Here is an 18,131-nt window from a genome sequence, read left to right as displayed (position 1 = left end):
ATATTATAATTTATGCAGCTTTTTTAGCTACTTGTGGGCTTTCTCAAACATATTGCATGCAGCAAAAAATAAATCAAGGATATTTAATATTAATTTAGCAAAAGTAAGTAAAATGATAGTAAAAAAGAAAAACACAATGATGAAAATGATAGCTAAATTAAATAAATTATACAAAATAGACAGAAGAACACTTAAAGCAAAGGTAGATAATCAGATGAGTAGAATAATCCACTGGATAATTTTTCCCCAAGGCAAAAATTTGCTAGGAAGCAATTAAAAGGCATTACTAGTGAAAAATTAAGAATTATCCCAAGCCTCTTCACATTATTACCCACTCTACTAGAAAAGCTTAGATCGAAGATATTACATACATTTTGGAGAGAAAATAGTATATTACCCTCTGATTAAAGCAACAGGACTAAAGTAAAGCCTTCAACCCAGAAGAAGGGCATATAAGTAGTAATATATGGATGAATTTGATCCAAAGTGTTAGGTAGGGCTTTATTCCATTCTTCTTGGATGTTCACTCTTGATATATCTTGCTGTCTTCTTTCATGGTTGGTCTCCAGGCAGTAATAGTTTGAAATGGCTCTCTGTCTTAGGTTCATCCTCTATGAAAATTTATAGCAATAGATGAAGCTAGGACCTCCCCTCTTCCCATTTTACTTACACACACAAACACACACACATTTGTGAACAAATTGCTAGTTTTCTGGTGAATGGAAGAGTTGTCACAAGTCTGTTTCTTCCAGTTTCTTTTTCTTCTCTATCCTCTCTCATTGTCTTTCTCCCTCTGCTCAGTTTCATGTCCAGGCCCCCTTTGAGACAGGATTATATGAGAATCTATTAATTGTGAATTGATAGTTTCTCCTATTGACTGTTTTTGAATAGTTCATCTTAATTCTCCTTTCTTGAGTAAAAGTATACATTTATTTCCTTTTTTGCCAAAACTTTATGTATGTCCAACTCCTAAAGATTCCCAGATCTCTGGCTCCCAAGAACAGATTGTTTAACACGTGTTACCAAAGTAACAGTTGAGGTATCCATTGATCTATCTTGGTTTGTGATCTCAATTCATAATGAGTGCATTTTTTTACTGGTCATATATCATTGATGATATATTTTATATTATGTCTGATGCCCAAGTTATTGAGTGATCATTATTGGTGATATGCCATGATCTATTTGTGTTCATTGTGCATCATAGAAAATGACATTTCTTTAAAAGATACTTCATTTTTTGCTGATAGAAAATTCCAATTTAAAAAAGAGAGAAATAAACCCTTATATTTCTCTAGGCTATTTTACTTCTTTCCTTTGTGAGTTTAAAAAAAAGAACCATTTAAAACAAAGACAAATCCAACCTACAGTTTATATCTATCCCAATATCAGTTACTTGCCAAAATTACTACAGTTTCTTTTTTCCCCCAGGTGATCAATAATTACCATGAATGAGAATTAGTGGAGTTTCTCTTCAGTGGTTAGCTTGACATCACTGAAATGATAATCCTTCACTAATAACACCTTATTACAACATTTCATAATTGTATAATGCTTGAGTAGTTTGGGGACTAGAATCCTGCATCTGAATCTTTAATTTGAGGCCAGAAAATTAAGATGAAGGATTTTTAAAATGATTTAACTTTTGTTAGCTGGAAATGATTTATTTACCTTAGTATACTTTTGAGAGAACTTTTAATTTAGTCTGTAGTGAAGGGGAGGAAGAAATGAGATATGGGAAAAAGGGAAATGCCCAGAATCTGAATACATCACTATTAAGGTTTTATAAAAAGCCGTTTGTAATTATGTTGATTGGTGCCTTATAGGAATATCTTATCTGCTAAATCTAAAGTTTAAAACTGAAAGACCTACCATAGAAGTTTATTTTTAAAGTATGTATGTTCTAGCACATATTAAATAAATAGGACTAATCACAAGACCATGATGCTTACAAACATAAACAGAAGGTAGAAAGACAGCTATGGGAAATGAATGTCTTCTCTTAATGCAGTTAGATCAGGAAAGATAACTAATAAGAACTGTCCATGTAGATTAAGTCTACTCTTAAATCGGAGTAATGAATTATAAAAATCATAGGTATGATTTATATCAAATAACTAAAGCTACTTTTTTTAATCACTTAGTATGAATATTATTTCTTAGTACATAATCCTGGGCTTATGGAAAGCAAAGACATTTCTATTTCTGTGATTGGATGATATATGTATCTAGAAAAAAATCATACACATTTGCACATTCATTTCAACAACAAAAAATATGAAACATCGTAAAGAATATTTTTTGTAACCTACCATGCTTCTTAAATGTCTTTACAGAAATTTGACATCTGGCAAAAACTAAACACATGTAGGACAAGAGAAATAAGTTCCCATTCCAGATGAGAAATAAGTTTAGAGTACTTCATTTAAAATAATAATAATAACCACATGCTCTAATCAAGCATTCAAAAAGACAAAATTAGATCTCAAATATATAACATATAATAATTTGTGGATCTTTTTATGTTTGCTTTGGGGTTTCTTATCTATATCACATATGTTAAGAAAAATCCAGGATATTTAAGATTAATTAGGTAAAAATCAATACAATGATGGTAAAAAGCGCAATGATGAAAACAATAACTAAACTAGCTAAATTATACACAGTATAATTATAGTTTTGAAGACATTGAAGGATAGATGCCGAATTATAGATATTGAATGAGAATATACAGAGACTACAGTAAATTGAATCAATGATTTTATATGAAAATAATCTAATTGCTATGAGTGTTACTTCTAACAATTTGGATCAAAAATGCTTAGAAAAAAATGTTGGGGGGGGGGCAGCTAGATGACACAGTGGACAAAGCACCAGCCCTGGATTCAGGAAGAACTGAGTTCAACTCTGACCTCAGACACTTGACACTTACTAGCTGTGTAACCCTGGGCAAGTCATTTAACCCTCATTGCCCTGCCAAAGAAAGAAAGGAAGGAAGGAAGGAAGGAAGGAAGGAAGGAAGGAAGGAAGGAAGGAAGGAAGGAAGGAAGGAAGGAAGGAAGGAAGGAAGGAAGGAAGAAAAAATATTTAGTAGGGATAAAAATCTTAGCCTTCCTTCTCACTCTAAGAACCAGTAATCTCTTCTGGTTAAACATCTTCTGAATAAATACTCTTTTCCCCACTTCTGTTGTACAATTACTCCTTGGTAACATATGGCAATCTATTCATACCCACAATACATTTTTTCACATTGTTCTCTGCGTGAGGTGCAAATTTAACTCAATGTAATTAGTCAGAGACTATGGTATTTAAAGTTTCACAATCTTCATAGGATCACAGTTGCGATACCAGGATTATGAATATTAGCTAAACTTTCAGTCATTTAAAGCACTGCACAATTCCCCAAATGTAAGATAGCCCAAACTGCTGCTACTCAGCTCTGAATAGAACTAAGCCCAGTTTATCATCCATTTAAAATGTCTGTCCAAGATATATGTACTGATGAATCAATTATTTGTACTATCCATGCAAATACATATCATGATTTCAAAAGCATTCATTATTCATCCATTTGGTTTTCCCATGTGAATAGTTAGTATTAGATATAGATCTCACTTGGGTCTTGGGGAAAGGGCTCTGCAATGTTGCAGGGCTCAATATAATCAGTACAATGTTACTTGTAAACAAGTGCCCTTGAAACACCTCCATATCTGTAGGAATCCCCTTTCATTTGAACTCTGTCCTAAAAATCCTCCTTGATAGAGTCCTACACATTTGATTATCATATGTCTCCTATGTGACTCTGTAATTTTGCAGAACATGTGGTAAGCATATCTCAATGTCATGTGAAAATAGGAGCATATGGAGGGCCTCACCATTGACACGACTCTATCTTCCTTCCAGGCTTTGTGTTAAATACCTTCTCTGACAGTGGCAAATAGCTTTCTCAAACATATGCCTTATGTCTGTTTTATGGTTCCTTTGATATTAATAATCAGAAGATTATTGAACAAAGATATCTACCTTCATTGCACCATTGATCAAAGAATGTTGTATGATTTTTATGTATGTATGAAATATGCCTTCAGAGAGGAGAGCCATTAATTCTGTATTTTATTTGAATGAAAAAAACTTAAACCCTAATAGCAAACAAATTCACACAATGGGAAGATATACAAATGGAGAAAAATGCAAACAAAAGATACCAATGAATATTATTTTCACTTGAACATTATAAATGTTAGGGGCAGCTGGATGGCACAGTGGATAGAGTGTCAGGCCTGGTGTCAGTAAGACATCTTCCTGAGTTCAAATCTGGCTTCAGACACATACTAGCTGTGTGATGCTGGACAAGTCACTTAACTCTGCTTATTTCAATTTTGTCATCTGTAAAATGAATTGGAGAAGGAAATACCAAACTACTCTAGTATCTTTGCTAAGGAAACCCCAAATGGTATCATGAAGTATTTGACACAACTGAAAAAAACTCAACAACAACCAAAAGAATAGATATTAAGGCTCTTCTGATGTGTTGTTTAGTTTGGCTAACAAGTCTCTCTGAGAGAGGGTGAGGAGTATCAGTTGGGATATACAGGTGTTGTGAAAACACAAGATATCAATAAAAATATACTTTAAATAATTACACACATCCACACATTGATTAAAGCTGGAAGGGACCTTGGAGGCAATCTAATCCAACTATCTCATTTTACAGGTGAAGATTTTGAGGTCTTGTGGATACAAGTGGATTGTACAATGAGTAAATTGGCTTATCTAAGAGAGAAAATTTACAGAACTAGGATATGAATTCACATCCTATAACTTCAAATCTAGGAATCCTTCCAATGAACAACAGTCCTCATACTATTTATATTATTAATCTCTATCAATTGAGAAAACCCACCATGGGGGAAATTACTATGCATTTAGTAATGCTTTTACATCAGTTGGTACTGTACTTATCCCAACCAAAGGAACATACATTTGGAAAATAGTAAATACATGTTCAAGACATACTATTTATTCAATTAAAAGTGTGTGCTTTTCTAAAATACAGTTACACTAGATATGTTTTTGAAGCTAAATGTTTATTGAAAAAAGATCAAAATGATAATGCTTGATGCACATATAGATTCCCCAAACCTTAAAAACAAGAAACCAAGATGGTCAGGCCAGAGGAAGTCAACAGCAGATCCAGAGAATCACCTTCCTTTTATTCTACTATGCTAAATCCTAGCACAGATTCATAACAGACAACCTCACTCACCAGGTTTTTCCATCTGCACCTCTGGTTTGGACTCCATGCAATATCATGCCCCAGTCAAGATAAACTAATCCCTGACCTGAAATCTCATCTCCATGAAATCTCATCTTTTCAACTCCCTCAGTTGCCTCTCCCCTCTGACAATAGGGCTGGGGTATGGAGCACTTAACTCCTACCCAAACCTTCCAGAGGACTAGAATCTGAACTTTCCAAGTAACTTTGTTTTCCATCACCATCCCCACTTGATTTGACTCCTTGGATCAGGTTGAGTATGGGATATCCCATGATGATCCCTCCCCACCACACACACACACACACACACACACACACACAAACACACACATTGTATGCTCCTTCAGGGCAGGGCCTTTTTTTTTCTTATTTGTATTCTTAGTACTGAGCACAGTGCCTGACACATTATAGGTGCTTAATAAATGTTTACTGAATTGAATTGATTTTAACTTTTCTTTTTGCTTATGCACTTAACTTTTAAAAAATATGAACATTTTAATATACAAGGAAGAACTCAAAAAGAAGCAGCCTTTTTTGGGGGAGAAATCCATATCAGGGAGATCACTCATCTACCCAATGTCCAACCATAGACACAAGCATGAATTACAAAGAAAAAGGCAATGCTGATATTCAAAAGCGCAAACTTGAAAAGAACTTCCAAAGATTTAAAGCATGTTGCAATATTATAACAACCTTTTGACTAGGTTATCTATCATAGACTACAGTTTGTAGTAGCTAAAACAGAGAACGCTTTATAGAATCCTGTTGTGAGATTATAGCACAAGACATGCAGTGAAGATGATTTGAATTCAAATCCTGCTTCAGAAACTTGCTAGATGTTTCACCACTTAGCCTCCTCATATATAAAATGTGAATGATGATAAGATCACCTACCTCTTAGGATTGTTATGAGGATCAAATGAGATATTCCTAAAAATGTTTTAGAAACCTTAAAGCTCTCTGTAAATACTAGTTGCTGTTATTATTAATTATCAAAAATATAAAGTAAGCACTGTTCATAAAAATGATGGTAAGCATGGAGGATGTCTCATGGCCAATCATTTAAAGAGCATGTGCAAAATAGATCATTGTCCTTGTCATCTGAGCTCTATCCCCAGGTTAGGCCAGCTGGCTTTCCCCAAAGTTTTAAACAAAGCAAAAAGATCTTTGCTCATCTTCAGTTGACACCCTGATCTGTTTTAGGCTGCTGTAAATGTAGAGACTAAGCAGAGCACATGTAGAGACTGGAACTACACTGAGATCAGCCAAAGCTTGAATTCTCATCATCTTCATTAACCACTCTTAATGAAATGATGAGCGTTTAGCATTAAGGTACAGAGTAAAAAGACATACAAATAATTGCAGGGGGAGTAGTTACTCAGGGGTTTCACATACCACAACGGGCTTCATCAGTTCCATTTGGGCAGTCAGGTGTAAAATCGCACACTTTGCTAGATAAAATACAGCTTGCATCTTCGCATGGCACAAACCCAACTTCACAACTGCCAGGCCCAGCAACAGTCTCTTCCCCTTCAGAAAATAAATACAATGCACAATTGCTATCAGGACACTTTTTAAACACTATGCTTACAGTAAAGAAAGCTGGATTTAGAAAGAACTCTTTGTCTGAATTGGATTAAATTAGGTTGGACTTTATTTCATTAAATCAGAGTCCTCACTGTGACCAGTACATTGGCAAGCAGAGCTTTTTCTAGGGAATAATAATATAATAAAAATAATATAATGAATAGGACCTAACACTAGGACAAAGAAAGACCTGAGTTCAAACCTGTAATGATTGGAACAATGCCACCTACTGGAGACTTACTATAGGAAAGTTCCACCATGAGGAGATTGCCTCAGAGGGCAAGGCCATGCTGCTTTTCCTTGGCGTCAGGAAGTGATCTTTGCTCATGGGTACTGTCTATTAAGGCTACCAGCCAATCAACTTGAGGAGCCTCCCATTTTCTGGGAGGGGACAGGAAGGAGGAAGGAGGAAGGAGGGTCTACGTGGAGAGCTCTCTCTCTTTTTGGTTCCTGACTTCACGGTGGTGGTGGTGGCAGAGGACTTCACAGGAAAATTGAGGAAAGATAGGATTGCCATGCTGTTGGAATTCTGTTCTCAATCTTTCTCTATCTTTCAATAAACCCTTAAAACCTAAACTCATTTTATCAGTGATTTTAGTCAGCTTCCCCCAAAACTGGGGGAACAGATTAGAACCCACATTTAGAATCTTAAATCACACAAACCCTACCTTAGATACTTACTGACTTTTTGACCCTGGATAAGTCATTTTATCTCCCTTTGTATCATTTTCCTCATCTATAAAATGAGGTGGTTAAATATGATGTCCTTTTTAGTTTCTTTCCACCCCTAAATCTATGATACTCTGATCCTATGACATAGTGTTAGCAAAAGAGAAAATAACACACTACTTTTAGGAGAAAACAAATCTCTACAGCAACCATCATCCCTGTTCCTCAAATCAAAGGCCTCTTCCAGGTTGCCACATCCAGGGTCTCAGAGTCATCTTCTTTGAGAAATGGGCCATCTCTTCTCCTATTATATGTATGTATGTGTGTGTGTACATATACATATACACACACACATACACACATAAGACCAGACAGGCCTCTGCATAACAATGTCACCCTGCTGTGCCAACCAATTTTCCCAATTTGCCATTCTAGGTAGTTTGGAGATGAACTTAAATGTAGGCTAAAATCAGCATAAAATCTTCTATTTTATTAAGTAAAGTCATTCATTTAATAAGCAATGCAGCAACTAGTTCTAGTGGACAGCCATTTGTGGCTTTAAATTAAGGAATTAAATAAGTCTCTGAATGAATTTATCTTTATAGACTTATGATCCAGTACACTGCAAAAACATATAGGCCCTAGATTCCATTAAAGCAGCAACAGAAAAAAATCAGGAACTTGAAAAATGACAGAAGATCTAAGGAGGTAAGAGATTCTGGGACTGAATACAGTGAATCATAAATGCAGTAAGTCACAGAACCACTTGTCTCCAAATAAGGTAGATAAGGATCAAGAAATCAAAATCACAATGAAGGTGAAGGATTACTATTAGGATCTTTATAGAGTCAGAGAAACAGAAGACTGCAAATGGCAAGTAGGATAACTAAGACCAGAAAACAAAACAAAATTAACAACATTGATTCCCTTTGTCCTCATTATCTCAATATGGACTTCGATTCTCTATGTACAAAATAATCAAACATATAAACGAATTTCCAACCATTCTTTAAAGGTATGTAAGTTTAAGTACTCTGATGTTGATGCTTAAAAAAAAAAACTATCTAGATGCACTTAAGCATCACAAGGGAAGAAATTGACAATTTTTTAAACTCCTTTTAACTCCTACTCTAAAATATGAATTTCATTATATGCTCATTTGCAATGTCAAATTCATATTAATAAGAAACAACTTTCACAGAACTGTCTGAAAGGGTATGTAAAATGAATTTCTAAACTATTGTAGAATTATTTTCATTAAATAAGGAGTCTATAACTTTTTTGTATGTCAGGTACTCCTTTGGTAGTATAGCAAAGCCCATAGACTTTTTCAGAATAAAGTTTTTAAATACACAAAATAAAGCATATAAGATTGCAAAGGAAACCAACTCTATTGGATTATTCTTCCCATCTAAATTCATTGACTTTCTGTAATCTATTTAAGGACTACTTGAGTGCCTATGGACCTAGGGCAAGAGCCTCTGCCTTAAAGTAAGTTTAAAATGACAACAAATGAGAAAGGAAGGAAGTGAGGGAGGGAGCAAAGAAAGGAAGGAAGGAAGGATGGAAGGAAGGAAAAGGGAGGGACGGAAGGAAGGACAGAGGGAAGGACAAAAGGATAAAAGGGCTGAGGAAGAAAAAAAAAGAGAATATTTTTAAGCAGTTACTACATGACAGCTCTATAATACTGTCAGAAAGTAGGCACATGGCTTTGCAAAGCATGCTATGGCATATGTTTTCCCTCATTGAAATTGTTATTATTTGACCAAAGAAGATACAAATCTGTGACAATAATATATGTAATAATGTGATTTTCATGCATTTTTCTTTACTGTCAAATAGGTCTGAATGGTTATAATTAGAAGAATGAAATACTTGCCTTTGCTTTTAATGTTTGTACTTGACAGTGACTTGAGAGAAACGCCACAATCTGGAGTAATACTGATGTCATCCACAGCCACAATGGCATTTTCTGAAAAAATGGTAGCTTGCAAAATGAGCTGTAATAGCAAAGAAACAAAATTTATGCTCCAAGAAGTACATTTCTAAAGAATTCCCAGTATGGAAAGTGAAACACTTTTGCATATGCTCCTACTCTCAATTTCTGGAAATTCTTTTGGGAACCAAAGAAACCAAATCCCATATTTAGAAGGCCAGAAATGCTTTGACAGCAACTTAGGTCACCTTCATAACTTAGATAACCTTGTTTCAAATAAAAATGGCAACATTCATCACATCTGAAGGGATGGCTTCCCATTGGAACCATTAAGAGTGATATGCATTGTAAATGAGCTACTTCTGGTAATCAACTGTGGTGGTTTACAACTCAATTTAATTGAGACATGAATTAATTTGTAATGGGCCTGCTGAAGGCACTGATACATTTCCATACAGGAATATGTAAATACATACATATATATTTGTGGGTAGACATATATAAATACACTTAGCAAAATATATAACACAAACACTAACCCCACAGCCACTCATTAATAAAATTCATATTCCAAAACAACCTTACACCATATATTTAAATGCAATTAAATCTAACACTCTTATCAATTACTTATGTGATTTTGCAACATATTAGATGTGTCTATACTTTCTTCATAACCCTTCTGATACAATTTTGCTATCCTCAAATAATGAGAATAGAATCAACTCTAAAACTAAGAAGAATCTGAATACAAGAGTCAGTTCTAATATTGGATATATGATCCCGGGAAAGTCACAACTTCTCAGTACTCTAAGCAATTCACTAAGTTGCAGCAAAGATGCTGACCTGAATTAGAAGAGAGAGTTTCCTCACCTGGGAGTTCCCTAGACCAATGAAATCATGTATGTAGTCCCTGTCCCTCTGCTTTAAAAAAAAAACAATAACAACAAAAAAGCATCAGCAATAACCTCAAAAGTATTTTTTGGAGGACACACACAAAATATTCAGACTGTGGCACAGCCAGAAAATTCTTTTTAGAAATCTTTTAACGCCTAGGTCATGCACTGAAATCTACATCCATTGCAGAAACAAAACAAATTGGTTGGACATATTGCACAACTTTTTCCTCATAGACTTGGCCTAAACAAGTCCATCTTCCCACCACCTGGAAGGCTATGCCTTTGACACAGAGATACAAATCTCCAGGCATATCAAAGAGAAGGTTTCTGTGTGGTCAACTTCAAAATATTGTTTTCCTATTTAGTGTGTAAGGATATACACAGAGCATGGCAGAGAAGGATGAAGCAATGAAAAGTATGGCCACTAAGGGTAATGAATCCCAAAAGGGGAGAGTCTAAGCTGGAGCCACTCTCCAAGCTTTAAAGGGAACAAGGGTAAAATAACACAACAGGAAATGGAAGCACAATTGAATTCCATTATAATTACATACCACAATTTGTTCAGCCATTCCCCAAATGGTGGGCATCCCCTCTATTTCCAATTCTTTGCTACTAGAGAAGAGCGTGCAAAGATCATAAGAAAGGGAACAAATCCAAACCTAAATCGAACGCTTACTCAGAGGCAGAAATATTGACAAGGTGTGGCTAGCAAAGCTGAGACTAAGTGAAATAGATCTTCACGTCCTTTATCTAAGTTACTTGTGAGAAATTCCTGGCCCTTTCTTCCCCATACTCATCTTTCTTGTGGACAACAAACCATGTCACCCAAAATATAAGTTCTCCAGATTCACTTGGCATCCTCAGCTCACAACTAAACATTCCAGTAACGCCTTTGCCTTTTGACTTCATCTTATTCAGATACACTGTCTCTGTGTTTCTGAGGACAGGAAGAATACATCCTATTCATTAGACTGAGGTATCCATATTGTGCCTGAGGCTAATGTAACCCTTTTAGAACCCCTTAAAGGTCTTGATAATTCTTTTTTTTTTTTAATTATTCATTCACACCTGAATACATACTACTTGGAGTTAAGTAACTGCAGTTTTTTTTTTTTTTTAACAAAAACAGTTTTCGCAAATTATCATCAACCCTTATTATCAAAGGAGAACTTTTTCACATTGTAGTTTATTTACAGGAAACCTTGTTTTAATATTTTAAAATTTTGCTGCAAATAAGAAATTACTCTACTCACTTGATTCTTTCCTTTGTCAACATCTCAAACTCCTTTTATTACTCTTTTCATGGGGCTCCCAGGTACATTATGCAAAGCCAAAAGCAATCATTTTCCCTGCTCTAGGGAAGGCTTGAAAGGCTAACAGCTCTATTCAGATAGGTGTTCTGCATCAATCTGAAAGGAACACTTTTTTTTCTCAAAATGGAAGCCAAGACTAATCGGAGCATTGAAGAATTTCTTGGTTCTCTTCAGGTGGGTCTATACAATGTGTAAACATTACCTTCCTGAAGTAAATTGTCCAAAAGGTCCAGATATTTATATTGCAATGTCAGTCTTCCAAAGCCAAATAAAAAAGAGTTAGAGGTTATACACACCTTGGTTCTCCTACATTAATACAGATAATGCCATTAACTATTTACTTAATTATAGTACTTATATCTTTAAATAAAAAGAAAAGAAATAAAAGAAATCCATCTTTTCCCTCTACCCCACCTCTCCGCCTGGGGAGAGGCAGTCCAGTGCATAGTCCGAAACCTGTAGAGCACTGGCCTCAAAGAAGAGTTGGGTTCTGGTCCTGCCTTTGCCACACACAGATTGTGTGCCCCTGGGCAAGGCTCAGGAACACATGGAACTTTATAAAACTAGAAGTAGCTGAGCAAACCCTAAACTGCATTGGGAGAGGAAGTTACCTTACCAGAATCTCCCAGTATCAATAGGGTTTTGGTTCCAGATCCATTCTCACCTTAAGGCATAAGAAAATTAGTGGATCAAGTGTTGGGCCTGGAGTCAGGAGCGCTCATCTTCCTGAGTTCAAATCTGGCCTCAAACACTTACTAGCTGAGAGACCCTGAGTAAGTCACTTAACCCTGTTTGCCTCAATTTCTTCAACTGTAAAATGAGCTGGAGAAGGAAATAGCAAACCACTCCAGTATCTTTGACAAGAAAACCACAAATGGAGTAAAAAAGAGTTGGACACGACTGAACAACACAACTCTTAAATTTAATCAATTGAACCAAACAAAATTATTGAGTTGAAGCTAAAGACAGTTCTTCTGGTAGGCAATTACTTAATTGATCCATCAACACATTTTCCAAAGAATAGGCTTTGAGAATTTCAGAAAAGATGTCTCAACAAAGAGCAAAGTAGGAAGAAGGGAGAGCCCCTACTTCCAGAAATTCAGAATGCAATTTAAGAATTTAAAACTTAAATCATTCTTAGATGGCCCAGATTCCCAAAACAAGTATTATATTTACATACATAAAGTTTAGAACACCTGTTTGTTATTTTTAATCTTAAATAGATGTCATGTTTACTTCATTTTTCATTTTTGGAAAAATGAGCATTGATTTTCCAAAGAAATTCTTGACAGGCTAAGTTAGCATTTGGTTCATTCATAGTTATTTAGATTGCTTTTGAGAGGAAGAAGGGAAAAGGTGAAAGAGAATAGAAAGAAGAAAAAATAGGAAGAAAAAGAGAGACTATGAGCAATGAGCAGAAAGGAAGGAAAATAAGAATAAAATGATCTCTTTGTAACTAAATAAAAGGTCACTGTGTTAAAGTGAGGTGTTTCCTTACAAAATAAATATTAATGGAGAGCCAGAATCAGATCATCAACAGCAAAGTAACTTCAGAAAGAATACATTTTCACTCTTGCCCTATAAATCTTAACTTTCAGTGGAATTTCCAAATAATGTCAAGAAATTAATATTGACTGTAAGTACTGACTCCAGAAAATACTTGACACCTAGTATTAGTCATTATTATAGAGCATTAAATACAAATGTCAAATTTCTTATTTTATCTGACACACATTACTCATAACAATAGTAAATGTGCAAGGAACCTAGATCAATATGGTATAGGTGTGAGACTCCAAAGATGTATGCCTATGAAGCAATATGATATTCACAAGGCATTTGGAAATGTTAAAGATTACAGATGGTTAATCAAGAAACATTTAAGTGCCTACTATATGCCAGGTACTGGGATTATACTGATAAATATGAAATGGTCCATGCCTTAAAGAACTTAAAATCTAACAAACTAGTTTTGTCTCATTATGAAAATTGGGGACATGAGTTACAGAAAGAGAACTCATGGAATCTCTAATTCTAAACTAGCAAGGTAGACATCTTCCCAATCTTCTCACTGAATGATAAAGAAATTGAGATGCCAACTGACTTGTTGGAGATAAACAAACACTAAGCAGCTGAGGCAGGATTTGAATCAAAGTGCTCAGGTTCTAAGTTCAGCATACTTTCCACTACTATATATATATCACATTACTAGATTTTTCATAAGGGACATTGTCTTACCATGTCACCCTTTTAATGATGGACCCTACAGTTTTTCCAGAAACCATGACTTCAGTTACTGAGCTTTGGAATTCCTACCCTCTGGCCATGCTAACCTAATAATTATATGTAATAATAATACTATTATATGTAATAATATGAGACTATTATATCTAGCCAGCACTTGCCCATATTCCTGCATTGTTCAACCACCTTTTATCCTCTGAGGATGATAATAAAATTTATAGAACTATTTTTTCTGGTCAAGGCACATCAGTATATTTGCTTTATGGCTCCACTCACCAATCTTGTGATTTCCTAAACTGAAACATTCTTCCATGGATCTCAGTTCCCTACATGTGTCATTGCTGCCCCACCCCCATTAAAATGGAAGCTTTCTGAAGGGAGGACTGCCTCTCTCCCGTATTTGTATGCTCCGATGTTTAGTATAGTGCCTAATGCAGTGTAAGTGCTTAACAAATGAATTTTCATTCATTCCTTCACTCACAGATGTCTAAAAATACAGCAAATGAGAAATCTGAGCAAATCAGGATTTTTAACTGCATTAGAAAATATTATTATTAATTATCTCAGAGCACTTTTGTAAAAGTAAAATAATAAAAATACCTATAAATATGGCATAGCATGGAAGCTTTCTTAACTCTATAACTCCTAGAATAAGGAGGAAAAACACCCAAGATTTCCCACTATTCTTCCTTCCCTAATAATTTGAAGAAACATGAAGTTTTACCTCTCGGTTTTCTGGACGTGAGGAATGATATAGTCTTGCAAGTCATCAGTTTGATTTTTAAATTAAAAAAAAAAAATTCAAGGATAGCCAGAGTTAGTGACTGTCCTTTAAAATTCCCAGGCTTGGTAGCTAGGTGGCGCAGTGGATAGAACATCGGTCCTGGATTCAGGAGGACATGAGTTCAAATCCGGCCTCAGACACTTGACACTTACTAGCTGTGTGACCCTGGGCAAGTCACATAACCCCCATTGCCCTGCCAAAGAAAAAAAATTTCCAGGCTGGATGAAGCTGACCTTAAAGCCTGCCTTCACATTAGTCAGCTATGACTAAGGACTGAGTATATTGGTATAGTGTAATGATCTGATATGCTAACTTCTCATGGATTTTAGAGGTCAGAAAGGTTGAGTTCAGAAGGACATATAATTTGGGAGCATCCAGGCACTAAAATACATTTAGATATCTAAGAATCTCAGAATAGGATAAATTCCTGGCATGTGAAATAGCTCTAAAATGATGTGACCAAAATCATGAGGAATTCATTTCTCTCTTAAATTTATTAATGAATCTACAACCCAGACTAGAGAAATCCCAGAGGCACTCAGAGTAGACTTAAAAATTCAGATTAATGAACAGCTATCCTCAGATAAGAGGAAAGTCAATTCCAAGATCTTCAAAGAATTAATAATGTCTTCACTATTGAGACCAGATTTTCTCTGGGAAAAAAAAAATGATTTTTGTTTCTGTTGAAGGGCAAGCTAAAATTCTGGAATTGTCTCCCTCTAGACCAGTCTATTAGTAAAAAAGGACTTCAGGAAGGATAGAAACCACTGACTTAGTAGAATTTTTCTTATATGATTATCTAGCTTCAGTTAAGTTACACTCTGATGCCACATCACGGCATGGGAATGACCCAAGGTTCTCACAGGCTAAACCAGCAGACTGAAAACTCTATGAGATCCTACACATTGCTGAAAAGGTTTTGAGTAGAGGCCCTGTGTGTTTTTTGAAGCAGCTAGTCATAAAATGGATAGATCTCAGGACTTGGAGTTAATAAGACCTGAGTTCAAGGCCAGCCTCAGACACATACTAGCTGTGTGACCCTGGGTAAGAGTTAGGACTTTTGATCTAATATTGTTCCCTCTCTCAACATCTGCCATGCCTAACAATACTTCTGGAAAAAAATAAAATGGTTTTACAAAATATTCTTCTCTCTCACACTCCTTATGACCTCTCCCTCCAACTCTTACCTATTATGTAATTACTTATTATATACCTATATTAGTATCAAGATACTAATATTTTAAGAGTACAGTTTCATTCTTTTCTTTATTTCCCCAGTACCTAACATGGTGTCTAGTACATGATGGAGGTTTAATAAATGCTCAATGAATAAGTGATGGATACTCCCAACAGAATCCAGGAAGTTAGGGGTTTTTTTAAATAAGTATAAGTATTTCAGTTTGTCCTATTATAAGTAATTAATAGAATATTGGTCATATTCATTAAACACATTTCCTGGTAAGGGCTCTTCATTCACTGAGGTAGATTGCAGAACTCTATTACTTGGTAGATACTATCCTCTCTTCAAATTGCCATAATTAAAAGATCACCTAGGGGCAGCTAGGTGGCACAGCCCTGGATTCTAGAGGACCTGAGCTCAAATCCGGCCCCAGACAAAACACTTACTAGCGTGTGACCCTGGGCAAGTCACTTAAACCTCATTGCCCTGCCCCCCCCCAAAAAAAAAAATCCATCACCTAGATTTGGTGCGAATTATAAAGGCTGGCCTTTACATAACAATTGTATAGTTCCTTACTTCACCCCTACCTTTCATACTTGGTAAGACAAATAGAGCTTTTGCTCTATTAATATAATCTATGAGAAAACCCAAACAAATTCCTAGAACATGAGGCATAGGAGACATTAAAGGAACATTTGTTTTATATCCCATCATCCCTGACTACAATCTGTCTTTTCTCCAAATCTTCCTTCACACCACTCCCAGATGAAAGAGTCATGATTGTGCCACTCTCTTATACAAAAATCTTCAATAGCTCCCCACTGATGTCCTATACTTTAGCGTGACACATTGATAGTTTCTATATAATAAAATGCCATATATATGAATGAATGAAAGGGTGGATGCATCGATGAATGGATGATTCAACAAAATCTGGCAATTAACATATATGACTACATTAAATAAACTACTTTGATGACCTTTTTCTCGACTTACCTGAAAAGGCAGAAATGGTTCTTCAGATGTAGGATACAGAGAGATATTTGCTTGTGTCCAGTGAGATTTGGAGGGTTCTAACAGGTCACCTTGCTTCTGCAATTCACCATCTAGGGATGTTCTTGTAAAAATTGAGAGCTGTGAATTCTGGGACAAATAATACCAAAACCGCACCTTTTGAAAATATTTTAAGGGGAAGTGAAAAAGGTCATATTAATGTGGATTAATCATATTTACACAGTTTTAATGATAGGACAAAAATTTGTAGTAACTTTAGTGTTTTCAATTAACTATTTTTCAATGGATACGCATCACCCAAAGCAAGATGGATGGAAAAGCTTTCATTCAATCAACAAGCACTTATTAAGCAACTATTTTGTGCAAGGTACTATAGAAGATGTTAATGTGAAAAAGATACAGTCCCTGTTTGATACTCAGGGATGCTTACAATTCATTTTGATAAGTAAGAGGGCCACAAATAACTATGAAACAAGGTAGGTGATGATGCTATACCAAGTCAGATTATGAGAAAAGAGCAACTTATCTCAGAGGTCAATGTATTATAGATTTAGAATTCAAAAGGAGCTGTTAGAGGTAATCCAATCCAACCCCTACATTTTACAAATGAGGAAACAGAGATGTAGGAAGATTAAATGACTTTTCCAAGGTCAGATGACTAGTAACTGACAAAGGGAGATTTTTGAACCCACCTCTTTTTGTTTCAAATCCAGCACTCTCTACACCATATCAAACTGCCTCACAGAAATGAAGTGGAAATGATGATTTTCAGTTGGAGCAGTAGTTAAAAATTCATTGAAGAAATATTTGGGCCAAGCATGAGAGCCCACATCCATAATTCCTGCTACTAGGAAGGCTAAGACTGGTGGATCATTTGAGCTCAGAAATTCTGAACAACAGGCTGATCAAATATCCATACCAAATATGGCACCGATATGACCAACCCTGGGAAATGTGCAGGTGCAGGGCCATTAGATGGCCTCAGCAGGGATGAACTGATCTGTGTCAGAAGAAGCAGATAAAAAATCCCATGCTGATCAGAGTTCCCTTACCTGAGAATTCCCTACCTCAGTGAAATCACAGTTCAAATATCTATCCCTTAAGGTTATGTTATCCTTTATAGGTAATAAGATATTTTTCTCATAATAACCTTGTAAAGTTGGTTGTACAAATGCTATTGTGCCCATCTTATAGGCACAGAAGCTTCAGCTCAGGTGAGTCATGTGACTT

General features: G+C 35.6%; 1 protein-coding gene across 1 annotated transcript in view; it reads right to left on the bottom strand.

Annotated features, from left to right (window-relative positions):
- MALRD1 (MAM and LDL receptor class A domain containing 1) overlaps positions 1-18,131 on the bottom strand; it is a 910,872-nt gene that overhangs the window by 716,851 nt on the left and 175,890 nt on the right. The window contains 3 exon segments of the mRNA XM_043967510.1: positions 6,671-6,805; positions 9,411-9,531; positions 16,884-17,057. Coding sequence (XP_043823445.1) covers positions 6,671-6,805; positions 9,411-9,531; positions 16,884-17,057 — 430 coding nt within the window.

This window comes from Dromiciops gliroides, chromosome 5, assembly GCF_019393635.1.
Source record: "Dromiciops gliroides isolate mDroGli1 chromosome 5, mDroGli1.pri, whole genome shotgun sequence".
NCBI lineage: Eukaryota > Metazoa > Chordata > Mammalia > Microbiotheria > Microbiotheriidae > Dromiciops > Dromiciops gliroides.
Note: the sequence above shows the minus strand (reverse complement) of the source record. Positions and strands in the feature narration are given on the sequence as shown.